Here is a 15,004-nt window from a genome sequence, read left to right on the forward strand (position 1 = left end):
CTAGAGCGCGTGCGCAGTGGGAAGGCCCGGGCGCGGAGGCTGACGCATGCGCGGTGGGAAAGGCGGGAACAGCGCGGGGCGGAGGGGGGGGGGCGGCCATGGCGGCGCCACCATCCTCTTCAGTTCTTCCGCTGAGGCATTTAAAACACCACCACCAAAGCAGTTTTAAAAAAAAAATCCTAAAATACTTTTATTCAATAATTAAAATCTGTTGATGAGGAGACTGATATACAATGCAATGATTTAGTCTACAGGTATAATGTACAGGGGGAAGCTGTGAGGGAAGAGCCCCCCCGCCCTCTCCCACAGGCAGGGCTGGGGCAGTGGCAGCCCGGGGTGCTGGGCCCCGGCCCGGGTGTTGGCACAGCGCGGAGGGACCAGCAGCACAGCGAGGCCCACCCCGAGCAACAAGGAGACAGGTTTGTGAACACGGCAAGTCCTCCCCTCCCTTCCCACACCCTCCTCGTCCTGTGATACTCCCTTCTTCACGTGAAGTGGCATCTCACACATGGGTTAGGTTTTGTGCATGATACAGCAGTGGCAGATACCAGATTTTTGTAAAAAAACCCCCCACATTTAGGAAGAACTCATGTTCATTCTCCAAAGAGAAAGACTATCTTTTTAAGGTCACTTTTTAAACCTCTTCTTCCCCTCCCCCTTCCACCCACACAGTGAAATGATCAAGTTTCCAGTAGGTTTAGCTGTAAAAATGAGACAAGGCAAGTTTCACCCTGATTTGGGAGAGTAAAAAACATCTGGGAGGAAGCCACAATAAAAAGAATTGACTACTCTCACAGCTTCCCCAAATTAAAAAGTTTTAAAAAGGCAACAGTCATTTCCCGGTTCTGTAATTTGTTAAACAAGCCTAGGTATCTCAAGATCTGTTAACATCACAGCAAGTGTGAGAGAGTGGGGAGGGAATGTTTTACACCTTTAAGTTGTTTTTTTGTTTGGTTTTTTTTTTTTTTTTTTACAAAAAGATGCAGCATATGTTAATAATATCTATACAATTCCCTTCCAGGACAACAAACCATTGGTCAGTAGTGATTCAGGACATTGAAGACATGACAGAGACACAAGCAAAACCAAAAAATTACAAGTCACATGTCAGTTGTCTGCCAGGTCAGCATCTGCACAGGGTCCTCTGTACACAACTAATATACACACGTGCTTCCCAGCACATCCACTCTCCATTCCTCAGCTTTCCAACACTAGAGCTGCCTTTTTTTTTTTTTTCCCCCCCTCCTCTAGGTAAGGAGGAAGAAACAAGGGAGTTGCATCCCCGAAAGGAGTATGTACAGCTGAAAACTGGGCCTGTCCGGGCTGAGAAAGGGAGCTGGGGAATGACCCGTTGATTCACATGCGGATGCTCTCCTGGCAGGGGTGCTGGCGCCGGAGCAGGGGCGTATTGCTGAGCCGCGCGAGGTATAGTGTTCAGTTCCAGCCTGATGGCACTCGAGACGTGTTTGTTCCAGTGAAATGCTACATTCAGACAGGATTCCCCTTCCCTGGCCAAAAGCCCTTTTCTGGATATGTTTTGAAGGCAAATCTTGGAAGAGCCGAGGTTCTACCCTCGCTGTATTGCCTAGGAGAGGGACGCAGAGAACTTCCAGTCCTCTCGGGTCTTTTGCTCCTTTCTTGGAAGATTATGGTCGATGGTACCTAAAAGCCAAGTGAAAAATCTGAGTCTCGGCCTTGGAACTCAGGTTAAATGGTTACTGAGACACTACACGTGACCAAAACCAGTAAACTGAACCACCTCTAAACTCCCAGCCCTCAGTGAAGCTGTTCACAAACGATTTCACCTCTGCCTCAGAAAGCACTCGTGCTCTGCAAACACTCAGCCCCACAGAGCGACTGTTGGGGGCGGAGGGAAACAATCACCGGAGCCATTGTCCACAGGTCACTTTGTAGATAACACCAGAGCCAACTACCAAGGTGTTTTGTGGCTGTGGCCTCTGCCGCACGTCTCTACCCCCAGAAAACCACGCTCCAGCTGCACGGTCACACTGGTTTCAGATACACCTCAAACCAGCCGCCTGTCATTTTGAGTTTCCAGGCTCGACACCCCAGTTTAAGGAAGAACAACCCACTTCATGTTTGCTACTCCTCCAGTCACCCAACACCACCAAGGCAGAAAGGGACGTTACATCTCCAACTGCTGGTCATTTTTTCTAAGGTTTTAATGCTCTGCCTCTCAGCACTACCCCTCCCTGCAGCACAACTCTCTCAAGACTGAAACTCTGAGTGACGTGTTCTCGCTCACCTTGTGAACTGCTTGCTGTCCTCATGGACTTCCATTTCACAGCTCTTAAACTCATTCAGCTCCTTCCGGATGGCAGCCTGCAGGAAGAGGGAGAGATCTTTATCTCCTGCTAAGGCATATATACATTTCCCTCTCTCCCACCTTAAGTGAGCTCAGACATGGCAAGAGGGTGCTGCTGTACCTCCAACATCAGCTCAGGGCTGATCTGCACCACTTTTGGTGGTGAAGAGTTGAGAGCAGTTTTGATACACAGGGCTGAGTCCCACAGCTCCTTTGGTAAAGGAAGGAGCTCAGACTGCAGCAACCATCTCAGCTTATGCTAGGCTGAGTTTAATCTGCTCCACCCTCCTCCACCCCGAGGGCTGGGCAGTCCCCACAAGAACAGGCACTTCCCTGCCAGCTTCTAGCCTAGGCCTGCCTCATCCCGCAAGGGACAACGCTCCTCTGACCAACGCCCTGCACCTCATCCTCTTCCCTCCCTCGGAAGCAGAGGCAGAGCCCACGCTGGCGCGCAGACCGTGCCCGCTTGGGCTCCATGTCACAGAATCATCTCGCTTGGAAAAGCCCTTGCAGCTCCTCCAGTCCAACCATGAACCTCACCCTGACCGTTCCCAACTCCACCAGATCCCTCAGCGCTGGGTCAACCCGACTCTTCAACCCCTCCAGGGATGGGGACTCCCCCCCTGCCCTGGGCAGCCCATTCCAACGCCCAACAGCCCCTTCTGCAAAGAAATCCTTCCTAAGAGCCAGTCTGACCCTGCCCTGGCGCAGCTTGAGGCCATTCCCTCTTGTCCTGGTGCTGGTTCCTTGGCTCAAGAGACTCATCCCCCCTCTCTGCACCCTCCTTTCAGGGAGTTGGAGAGGGCCATGAGGTCTCCCCTCAGCCTCCTCTTCTCCAGACTAAACCCCCCCAGTTCCCTCAGCCGCTCCCCATCAGACCTGTGCTCCAGACCCTGCACCAGCTCCGTTGCCCTTCTCTGGACACGCTCGAGTCATTCAATGGCCTTTTTGGAGTGAGGGGCCCAAAACTGAACCCACTCATCGAGGGGCGGCCTCACCAGTGCCGAGCACAGGGGTCAGATCCCTTCCCCTGTCCCTGCTGGCCACGCTAGTGCTGATACAAGCCAGGATGCCATTGGCCTTCTTGGCCATGTCACCGCAGGGCTGGGTACAGCACACGGGGGTGAAGGGACACTGGTGGTGCTTGTTGGGGTGCAGAGGGAAAGATGCAGAGGTGAAGCAAAAGGAACGGAGCAAATCTCCTCAGCTTATGCTCTTTCACATGGGACCCCCCGATCTCCCCAGCCCACACCTGGGGACAGGACACTCCCTGTTACCTTGTCAGCTGGCGTTAGCTTTGTCCATGGCTTATCCGCTCGCCGGTCATAGTCTTGAGCATCTGTTACTTCCACATATTCGTTAAACCTCAGGATCTTCCTGGCCTGCAGCTCTGCCACTGTAGGCCTTTGGCTAAGCTGAACACCAGCAAGAGCAAAGAAACTTAAGTTTGTGTCTTGTCCGCAAAGCAGTTCAGGACTAAGCAAAACTAAACCCAGTCCCCTCACTGGGCCCGAACCACAGATACTACGAGATCCTGCTCGCAGCCTGCAAGGGACTAGGCAAACCCTCTTACAGATGGTTTGGATCACGAGGGCGGGCTAGGGCAGAACCAAGGCCACGCCGCCAAGGAGAAGGAAGACACTGAGGCGTTTGGGTGAGCCCTGTGTGACACCCCTGACCCAAGCAAGCCCGTTCCCCGCTTCAGCAATGGCAACACTCACAGTTCATACCCACAGGCCCTTGGGAAGTTTCTTCCAGCCACAAGTAACAACCACTTGCACGTAACAGCTAAAAGCAGCTGTTGCTCTGCTCAGCTTCTCCCACGCTGCTGTTTATTTTAGAAATGGATTTTGGGGAGCCTGGTGTGAAAGTCGTGGCCACTGAAGGACTTTTAAAACAGCCAGGCCAGCGCCAGCAAACCTTTCAAGTGCCAGGTGCCAAATTTAGTTCTCATCTAGCTTGTTACGCTTGATGCCAGCTCAGATCTATCCCTGACAAAGGGCTGCAGTGCCAACGGCTCACCGTTGGTGACAGTCCACGTTCCAAAGTCGCTGCAGTCAGAGGGCACTGGGGACACTTACACAATAGCCCCGTGACTTCACCCACAGCAAGGTACCTACGATGTGCTCATAGCCACCACCATCCCCGACAGCTCTGCCAGATGGCCATCACAGCACGGAGGCCAGCAGTACCTTTCTGGTGAGCCTGCGTTTGATCTCTCGCTTCTCAGCTTGACGGTCAGCTTCATTTTTCGCTGCCAAGGGGAAAAATAAATTTTTCCTGTAAGCATCACAGCCTTTAGAAAAGTGCTTTCTGGACTTGAACAAAGGAGAGTATCGAGCTATTCTCAGATTATCTACATATCTGAAAGCTCATTGTGGTACAGGCAGAGAGCACAGTCCGACTCAATCCCCTTAACTCACCAAGCACCCCCTGACAGTGGCAATATGGGCCTTTACAGCACGATTGAGTCATTCTCTCCAGCCCTGTGTCTGTTAAAGATTAATGGCCATATTGTCAAAATACATCCAGGCCACTTTGCAGATTGCTTCTCCCCAAAGCTATTATACTAATAGTTTAAAGAGAGTAACAGCACAGATAAATATTTTAAATGGAAACTTCCTGAACTGACATTTCCCTTTCCTCAAGATGTTTATTTAAAACTTTTACAGAGCAAGGTATGGCCAAGAGAAACACCACTGACTGAGCAATGAACTACTGCTTTTTGGATCATGCAGTACAATGCTGTAATGTCTGGACCACAAATAAAAGTCCAGCCCAAACAAAAACACCTTGAACTGTCCTTGCTGTGTAATGTCAGAGCTTTAACCAGTTCAAATATTTTTCCCTGAGGTGTCAGGCAGGGGACAGGTATCCTTTCTATAATATGATGCTTTGAACTGTATCGCTTGGTACTGCTGCTAAGGTCTGATTTTATCCAGAGCCAGTTTCTGATGGTAATGAAAATACTGGGGAAAAAATAGCAAAACTGCTTTACTCCAGCATTACCAAAGCACAGTCCTCCACCACTACATTTCAAGCACATTCTCAGTCCACCTGGACTAAGATGTTAAAGGCAAACTTATTACTTAGGACCACTAGAGAAGCATTACTCACGCTGAAGTATGTTCCTCTGCTCCAGTTCTTCCGCTGTCGGCCTCTGACTCAGTCGCCTAAAGAAAAGTGTGACAAGTGTGTAATGTTTTATCCAGTCATTCATCAGTAGAGGATGAAGAATACAACTGCTTGCTTTCAGTGCACTGGAAAGCCTCCTTGACACCCCTCATTCACCAGTGGAGATCACTGCTGCCCTGTTTTGCACTCTCCTCCACTCAAACAGCTGTTCACCCCAGGCACAGGTTTGGAAAGTGTGACAGCTCAGGTTTGGAAAGCGCTGCAGCCTCTCAAAAGCTCAGAGGGAACTTTGCAGGGAGCCCGAGGAAATGGCAGAGCCTGGACTATCAGCAGCCCCAGTTTAATCCACCACCTAATGCATCAGCACCCAGCTTGCATCTATCCACATCTTTCCAATCTATCCAATACCATCTATCCAATACCATCTGTATTTTACAACAGTAACGTTTCTGTAGTCCTTGAGATTTTCTCCTCCCAGCCCATTTAACCCCTGGAAGCAGGGGCCTATCGGGGGATATTGCTCAACTCCAGGAGGAACTTCCAACTTCTATAACCAAATAGGAAAAGCAACACTTCGCCTGGCAGCAGCAGCGCCCAACCACCGTTCCTATTCCGTTACAGGCTGCTCAGACAAGGCAGCAGCTTTGTCCACTCCCACCCCTCGCACACTGTGCCAAAGGCTCAAACCTAACACCCTCCCCCTCCATTCTTCATACCTGATCAGCGTCGTCCCAATCTGGTGCCGAATTTCGTTCCACTCCTCCTTGCTCTTCCGAGGAAAGACAATCTTCTCCTCCTGCGGCGCGGTTGCGTTCCCCAGCTTTATAGCGAGCGTGTCTTTCCTCTTCACTTTGTTAGCCAGCGTGCCTGTGGGGAGGAAGAGCAACGGGATGCGACTGAAGACTGCAGTGCCTGAGCACAGCGGTATCAGCCGTGTGCCCCTGGCAGTTGTGCTCTCCCCTGAGGTTTGCTTTCCAAGCTCTGCACTACAGCTCCAGAGCTAGTCCCTACAGCAGCCGCCAGCATTCCTGCACGATGCCCACACGCTCACCTAACGCCATCCCACCTGAAGGGGTGGGACAGCACAAGCTGTTGCAAGGGCCATCTGCAACTGGAGGGGGGGGCATCTCAGCAGATGAGCATACCAGTTTGGCTGTAGAGCCTTTGAAAAAGCGAGGAAGAGGACATGTGGTACATCATGAAACCAAGAACCAGCTGCTTTGAAAGCACTGTGTGAACTAGCTCTTTGATCCAGATCTCAAAACAGCCAGGCACAAGTTCAGCAGAGGAAAAAAAGCCAGCTGCAATGTCAAAGCCTTACTGTTATGGCTTTCATCTTCTTCCTCATCCTCGTCATCTTTGTACAGGATGGGCCCCTCCGAGTCAGAATCGCTCATCCCTTCATCTCCTTCCTGCTCCTCTGGCAGGACCTGGGGTACCAGTTTTGGGATGACTGTGACAGATGGCACATCTCCAATATACACACGAGGGCCTGAATTCTGCTCTTCTTCCTGGTCATCTTCCTCTTCCTCATCGTCTGGACTAACGAGAAGCACACTATTACATCTCTTAACACATGCTACAGGGGCTGGGGACCACCCCTGAGATCACCACCTCCTCCTCAGCCTGCAGAAGGCAGGTCTGTGGGTAGCCCAGGAACCAGAGACGCAAGAGCAGCCCCACAATCCTGCACTGTCCCCTCTCTCCAAAGCACAGGGAGCTCCGGCAGAGGAAATGCCAGAGGCAGGTTCTTTGCAGAACCAAAACAGCCCTCTCACCCCCCTACTTTGGGACTTGCAGGTTCAACTATAATACAAGACAGTCCTTTTCCCACTTCTGTTTTGCAAAATGAAAGGCTAAGGAATGGCCACAAATGGATGAAATCCAGGACCTTGTTTTGTCTCCGTGCAATTAAAGGCAGGCCTGGATTCCTGGCATCGGCCCGTGTTTGTAGTCTGGAACCCATTCTCCTTTGTGAGCAGTAAAATCCCAGAACTAGGGCTAATTTCACAGGGAAGATGCCCTGGCCCCCTAAGAGGCTGAAACCCAGATTCAGCCAACAGGCAAAATGGTTTCTAGGCTGTTGCAAAAACCAGCCCTGCCCACGGCCTTCCTCACCATCACAGCCTCGCAGAAGCAGGGAGCACGACACCAACGTGTCGGAGCCCAGCGTGACCCCAGCACTACTAGCTGTTTACTACACACGAGTCCAGGAGGTACTCACACTTTCAGCATCTCAATGGTGACAGGCAGGGACCTCGTCCTGCCCAGGGTGCCATTGTCTTCCCCAAAGCCATCGTTCTCGAAGAGCAGCGAGTGAGCCCTGTGTGAGCCCTCGGCAGGTGGAGTGACAGGCAGAGGACTGGCCAGAGCCTGCTGGATACGGATGTGCAGGGGGATTTGGGGTAGGCGAGGCAGCACGTGAGGTTCGCCGAACCCTTGCTCTGCCGCCCTCTTCGACACTTCCAAGGACCTGAAGTCTTCAGGAGGAGGAGGAGGAAGAGTCTCTTTGGGTAGATCCAGGGAGCGCGGAGGGTCCGAGATGGGGGTGGAGGCAGGCAAGGGCATGCGCGGAGGCTCGGGGGGTACGTGCGTGGGCAGCGGCGGCGAAGGCGAGGGCGGTGGGTAAGCAGAGGTCATGTGCATCGGCAGCAGTGCGGGGCGGTTCGCTGTCACTGTCCTGTCGTTCAGGGGCTTGGAAGGGAGAGCTGCCTCTGACATGTTGTTAGGCAGGAGGCCTCTCTTCGGTGGGAGAGGAGGGGAAGGCTTGGACAAGCCTGTACCACTGTTCATTGCTTGAGAAAGTTCAGCTGAAAATAAAAACATAGCGGCTTTTGTGGTTAAACAGGACATTTTCCAGATATCCTTCACCAGTGTGGAATAAGCACGGCAAAGCACTCCAGAGCCTTGGACTGAGCAATCTCTGCTGCTTTTCTGCTAGAACACGGTGCCAGAAATAACCAGGTTGCGAGCCTCTAGTCTGTCCTTCCTGCAGCAAAGGTAAGACTTGGGAGAGCAGCCAGAAACAAGCAGGCTGGGAGAGGTCTGTGCATCCTGCTGCTTGGGAGAGAGAGAAACAGCACCAGCCCTCAAGTGTCAGCAGATGGAGCTCACCCAGACCAGCACGCTGCCTCAGCCAAGGAATGCAGGTATGTAGGGCACTTTATGGCTATATTTACAGCATCAGTTTGGAAAGGAATCCGAGACATCCAGGACACCCCAGACTCCAGTTGTGTTAACGGCTCCCTTGCACATTAAAAAACTTTCTGGGAAGTCTCAAAGGCAAAACTGCAAGCAGCAATGTGCTCTCCCCATTTCCATTCATCTGCCAGACCCAGCCCAGGAACACCTCGCTGCCAGCAGCTCCTGCCTCTTTCAGGAGGAGGTTCTGCTCTGCTCCCTCTGCACTCTGCTCCTGAAGCCCCATATAAAATTCTCTGCAACTACAAAATAACTATCAAAACTACAAAAACCTTAGAGCCTTGAGTCTACACAGAGTTTATCTGTTGTGTGATGGAGAAGAGAGGGAGAAATGGAGACTGTCCATTTGGACACACCTGCAGCAGACAATCTCAGGTTCCTCACATACCCCTTGGTTCCTAGGGGAGCAGTTGCACCAGTGAAGGCTGCTCTTGCTTTAGGAGTTTGTAGCCTTTAACATTTATGTATCAACAGCTTCTTGAGCTTGGAAAGGTTTTGCCCACCTGCTTGAAGAGGATCAGATTTATTGCACATTTCACCTGGAGCGGGTGATGGTCACACAGCAGTGGCCCCGGTATGGGGCTGGGAGGAATCCGCAGGACCAGACACCACAAGAGGGTGCTGCAAGTGTTTCACCGAGACAAGGCAGCATAACTGGAGAGAGGTGGGTGCATTTTTGGGATGTTTAGCATTTTCAGACTTTCCCCTTGTAGATTAAGGGCCAGATTGTGCAAAACACTGAGTGCCCTCAGCTCCCATCAACTCAGCCCAGAGGGATTCCAGTATCTCCTCAGCAGGGCTCAAAGCTTGGCAGGACCAGTCACCTTTGGGCAGTGACAGATTTTAGAAGGGACCAAGGAGTGGCAGAAGGAAGAGACAGAAGAGGGCTGGGTGCTGCTCAGAGCATCTTCCCGAGCCAGCCCGGCTCCCTTCAGTGTGATAAACCCAGCACACCGACTGGCACAACCTCTTGTGACATGCCAGACTCAATGCTCCAGCACAGGCTACGGTAACCACAGCTCCTGAAACCTGCCAGCAAGCCCGGGACAGCACGGTTTGCCCTGCTTTTTCAAGCTGATGCGGATTAAATTCCCCACTCCCCAAAAGCAAGTGTTTCCTGAGCTTTATTTTCAGCTACTGCAAACACACCAAAACTGCTCAGAGAATGAACATAAGGGACCATCCTCCCGAGGGCACAAAGGGGCAGTCTGCACGTTAACAGCCCTCCCCGCCTGAGGCTGGGATAGCAGCACAAAAGCCCACGCAGGCCCTAGTCAGAACATGCATCAAAGACCTGTGGAGAGCTCACGGAGCCAATTCCACTGCTGCTGTTTATCCCCAGCACCAGAACAAGGCTCACATGGCAACGACTGCGCGTGCCGCAGCTACAGCTCCACGGCCGCGGATGACATGGCCGAGCAGAGAGCTGCAAAGCCTCCCTCTGCATCTGCATTCTTATCCAAGAGACAGAAGAGGGGCCGGCTGCTCTCCTCTCCTCCCCTCCACACCCCTGGACCCGCAGGGGCACAGCCCGGCCCTGCGTTGCTGCAGAGAGACCGGCTGGGTCTGAACCTACGCTTGACAAACTGCTGTCTCCAGCCACATTTTTTGTTCCACAAGTACCTCCTGCAATTAGCGCTGGGGCATTTCAAATACCATCTGTGATGTGTGCAAGCAGCTTAAAGGAAACAAGAACGTATTTCAGGCATGGTCAGACTAATCAAGCTGGTCTGGCGTACAGGAGCGTTTAACACCATATCAAGGTCACTTGCAAAACCTGCTAGAGCGAGGAGAAGCCCCAAGCAGAACAGAGATGCAGTTTGTACTGAAAGCAGCGGCCCAGGCGCCTTCAGATGGTAACTTGCACACGATCTAAGCTTCTACCGCTGCCTCCCAAACCACAGCTGGGTGACGCCTCTAGTTTCTGTGATAACAGTGCAGACCTGTCCGATTGATCTTCCCAGGAACCTCCCTCCTGATCCATACTAGCCTCTGCTAATCCAATCCAACGATTAGCAGGTGGTCTGTGCAATATGACCAGGCCATCGGCTGGGTGGAAGTTGTCTCATTTACTCCACTAATGTTGCATCTTTAAGACCTCTAAAATTCCTAAAGAGAGCAGGGACTCATTCAGCTTCAAGAAACTCTCCCCACATCTTCTGCTTTTTTCTAAGAGATAAAGACATTTAATTAAGTGGGAAGATTCAGCTCAAATTACAGTTCAGCTGATTTATCCATGGCACAAGACTTAAGGGCAAGACTGATACGACACTACCCCAGCCACAGACCTTTTAGAAGGTACCAGGGTATAACCAGGGAAGTCTGAATTATCTCTGCCAGCTCCTGGCCCCTCTGCACTAAGGGGAAACCACATGGCCCAGCAGTGACAGCCATAAAAGACACTGGTGTGACATGGATTTTTTTTTCCCCCCTAAAGACCAGCTGAAATTATCAATTCTCACTGACCATAGTTTCACAAAGCAAAAATCTCACACACCACCCACAAGTCCCAATCCTGGCTGTCCACAGCTGAATCCCAGCCCTCAGTGAAGCATCAACATCCAAAGACACTGGCTGACAGTTAACAGAGCAATGCCTTCCCCTCTCCTTGCACCATCCCCACTCCTGCCAAAAGCAGGCAGGGATTCCCTCCTGCAGGGAGCTGTTGGAAGCGCGCATGTCTGACAGATTGGATGGCTCACGGCAGAAGACTCCAGTAATTACATTGTTCTTAGCACACGTGTGCCCTGGCTAAACACTGACAGATCTTCTGAGTCCAAACTGGGCTGTATTCAGGAAAGATGGTCAGATACTCATGCTACAACATTTGCTACATTGGACTAAAAATATTCCCTTACGAAGAGACTCTCAGAACAAGGGCTCCAGAACATCCGAGGGTACAAAAAGCAGCTTATGGGGGCACTTACCTATTACTGAGTTGCTATTTCTGTTGATGGGTTTGGGCGGAGGGACGGGAGGCTGTTTGGCAGGAGCTGTGCTGGTTGTACTCGTGGGAGCAGTAGTGTTGGCACTGGCAAGAGCAGGGGGTAGAGTCCTAGGGGCTGGGGAAGGGGCAGCTGTGGAATTCACTGTCTTTGCTGCAACAGGGGCTGTGGTGGAGGGTGCAGTTTTTGCAGTGCTGCTGGCAGGCGTTGGATCCTTTGCCTGTGCTTCGTTTGCCTCCTGGGAAGTGGAGGGAGGTCTTTTTGGAGGAAGCAAAGGCTGCCTGGGAACATATGGCTCCTGAGGTGGTTCCAGTTCAGGCCCAGAGTGGCTGCTGGAGGAGCCTGCAAAGTGAGACAGCTCGGTTTAAGAGACTGGAGTGGGAAGAATCAGATGAGAATTCAAAACCAGTCCCGGGAGAATCTGAAGCAACCGATTTTTGCGCACATCTGGTTCCTTACCCTGCCTTTTCTTTGGTTCCTCAGCTGGAACAGGCTTCCTAAGGCTGGATGACTTTGGGGCCTCTTCCTCCTGGCTGGCCAGGTTGCAAACCCCGGGACCACCGATTGGGACTGTGTGACCATTCTTCATTGCAGGTGGGTTCAGCTTGTCTGGTTCTTCACCATCTGCAAGGGGCCGGGAGGGGAGAGAAGCAAACAGAAAACACTCAGAAAGCGGGAGATGGAGAAGACACGGCCGAGCTGACTGAACCGCCATCGATCCACACCAACTTCTCTCTGGTTTCTGAAACAGCTGGTCTTCAGTCTACCACAGCACCACCAACTAGCTGAAGCTGAGAGCCCTTGATTTTATTATCAACAAGCAAAGCAGTACAGCACTGTATCCCATCAAGTGTGTTTCTTCTTCAGCAGCCTCTTAAATCTACCACCTCCTTTAGAAAGGATGCTACTGCATTTAAGACTAGTATGCCCAATGCTGTGCCACAGCCCAAGGAAGCTGCAATTGCAGTTAAAAACCTCCAGAAGCTTTTGTGTCTACCCACCATTACAGAGCCTTCACAAATTCTCCTCTGCAATACAAATTCCAACACTAGCCAAGTAATCTACTGGACGTGCAATAATAGATTTTGATAAAGTCGTAAAATTAGTTGAAGCATCTCTATTTTCCTTCTATTTCTACCCTGAATTTGGCACAAAAATCACTGCTCTACCCAAAACAGCAAGGCATATTTCCTCACTTTTTTACCTTTGTTTTAATTAGAGGTAACGATACATCTCCAGAATCTGATGTAGTTCATCTTGACTATTTCTGCTTGTACGGATTCTAGCATGGAGTTCCCCAAACGTTAGAATCAAAATCTCTTCTGGAAAAACCAAATCCCCTTTTAAGCCCACGCTTTTGAGAGCACTTAAAGCCCTAGTTACAATGAGGAAATAATCACTTTCTGCCTCTGTAATTGCCCTGACAGGACAAACTCTTGGTAATATTATTCCCAAAATCAGACTTAGCATCCACTCTAATGGGGCGTTGCCCATTTTGCCTGCTTTCCACAGCAAGAAAACTTGAATAAATACATCACCAATTTGATTAAAAATCCTTAGTGTTTTCAGTCTACCATTTCTCAAGCAATTGCCATGCATGGCATCACGGGCCCCCCAGGGTCAGACCCCAGCATGCTCTGTTTCTCTGATTTTTGATGATTTATTCCACTGTTCTCTTCACCTCTGCTCTCCCCGCTGCCAAGGTACTACCTCCCCTTCCCTAACCTGGTGTTATTCAGAAGTTGAAAGCAAAGATGCCAAGAAGCCAGAAGCTCCCCAGGCTTTCTTTTCTGTAAAAACCAGCCTTGGTTCCTGAGAGGCGATGGAAGACTACGCTGCCTCACTTGCTTAGCTGCCCTTCCCTGGAACGCAGGAAGTTCAGACAGCAACAAGAGGGAGTTTCCTCCCCAGCCAGGGCTGAAACTCAAGAGACGAGCCAGAGTTTTTTATAGCAGCAATTGCCTCTGGCTAGCTGAAGTTTTTAGCAAGGGGGATAAGAACAGTATGATCCATCTTTCCTCACCATTCAAACCTTGCACGGTCTCTCTGGCAGAGAGCTGCAGCACACGCAGAACACTCCTGATGGGCTTCTCACACCACCTCACTCCCCGACTTCAGTTCCAGCGACCTCCTTCAAGGTCAAACCAGTCCAAGGCTATCTTCTCTCCTTACAACCTGCTGACTGCCAGCCCAGAGAGCAGCAGGGCCTCCTCTCCCGGCTACACTGGATTTGAAAGCCTCCACTACACCTCTTTCCTACTTCCTCACTTATTCATCTCAAAGGGTTTCCAGCATTTTTTTTCCCTAAGAAAATTAACTGACCTTGTAAAGAGCAGGGTTTAAAATTGCAAGCAAACACAATAACCTACCACCATCGTCTTATGACTGCCCAAGTGTCTTAAACTCATAGAAGGGAGGATTAAGATAATGTTCTAATCTAACCCTCCTGACAATAACTGACTGCTCCCTCATACCTTGGGTTTGCACTTTGTCCAGATTATAGCCATCTTCTGTTTCTTAAGCCAGATCAGATGACTCAAAGCAGAAAATAATTCCATCTCAGCCACGCTTCTGTTACACCCTTACAGTTTGGACGATCTCTCCTGTGTCATCTCCAGTTGAAAGTTTGTTACCCAAAGCCTTTGATCTCTCTTCCACAGTTTCATCCTGTGACCTCATACACTTTTGTACCCCAGTGAACTCTTCCTCCAGCCCAGCATTTACACCCTCGGGTAGTTGTAGATGGATTTCATTACAGTGTAGCTGCAAACAACTGTGTTAAGACTTTTCCTCGCAGTTTTGCTTTCAGTGGTTTGGTCTGAAAACCACTTTTTCACCTCCGCTTTTCCACTCTGCGTCTTTCTTAGAAGAACCCTGAAATTTGCATAAGGTTAAGGCTGCCTCCGCAGCATGTCTTTTGAGGTGTAATTATCCATTGCCCTAAGCCAAAGGCCACGCTGCCACCCAGAGAGGCGGGCTGCTATCCCACCACCCATTCCTGCCCCCTCCCTTGTACCCACATCACCCAACACGCAGCCAGGTGACTCGATGATGAACTGACCTGGCTGAAAAGTTATTTTGACACAGTGGCCCCAACTCAGAGACATCAGGGATGACAGAAAAGGGGATAAGACTTCTTTGACAGCAGGGCAAGCTTCAATAATCTTAGCTGTGACTAACTATGACACCATACCATGAAGCATCTCATTTATAACTCCTTGAGGAAATGCCCCTACCCAGGCAGCTCAAAAGTCACCAATTGTTGGGTTTTTTTTCCAAGCCTGAGCCCCAAGGCCAGTGCTGCTCCTGCAGCAGTTGGTGTGCAGTCCAGAGCGTGACCAGAACAAGGTGGAGATGGCGAGCGCAAGCGTGACAGAGGAACTTAGCAGGACAAGAC

The 15,004-nt window shown here is 50.8% G+C and overlaps 1 protein-coding gene across 9 annotated transcripts in view; it reads right to left on the reverse strand.

The window, feature by feature from the left end:
* Positions 1-163: 163 nt before the first annotated feature.
* PHACTR4 (phosphatase and actin regulator 4) overlaps positions 164-15,004 on the reverse strand; it is a 79,068-nt gene continuing 64,227 nt past the window's right edge. For all 9 annotated transcript variants that reach the window (XM_074894162.1, XM_074894159.1, XM_074894160.1 and 6 more), the window contains 10 exons: positions 12,067-12,231; positions 11,590-11,949; positions 7,686-8,271; positions 6,783-7,003; positions 6,178-6,328; positions 5,444-5,499; positions 4,519-4,580; positions 3,604-3,741; positions 2,267-2,343; positions 164-1,662 (listed from right to left, as the gene is read on the reverse strand). In XM_074894162.1, coding sequence (XP_074750263.1) covers positions 1,647-1,662; positions 2,267-2,343; positions 3,604-3,741; positions 4,519-4,580; positions 5,444-5,499; positions 6,178-6,328; positions 6,783-7,003; positions 7,686-8,271; positions 11,590-11,949; positions 12,067-12,231 — 1,832 coding nt within the window. In that variant the 3' untranslated portion in view covers positions 164-1,646. The remainder of the gene's footprint in view (positions 1,663-2,266; positions 2,344-3,603; positions 3,742-4,518; positions 4,581-5,443; positions 5,500-6,177; positions 6,329-6,782; positions 7,004-7,685; positions 8,272-11,589; positions 11,950-12,066; positions 12,232-15,004) is intronic.

The sequence above is a fragment of the Strix uralensis genome, chromosome 25 (assembly GCF_047716275.1).
Source record: "Strix uralensis isolate ZFMK-TIS-50842 chromosome 25, bStrUra1, whole genome shotgun sequence".
NCBI lineage: Eukaryota > Metazoa > Chordata > Aves > Strigiformes > Strigidae > Strix > Strix uralensis.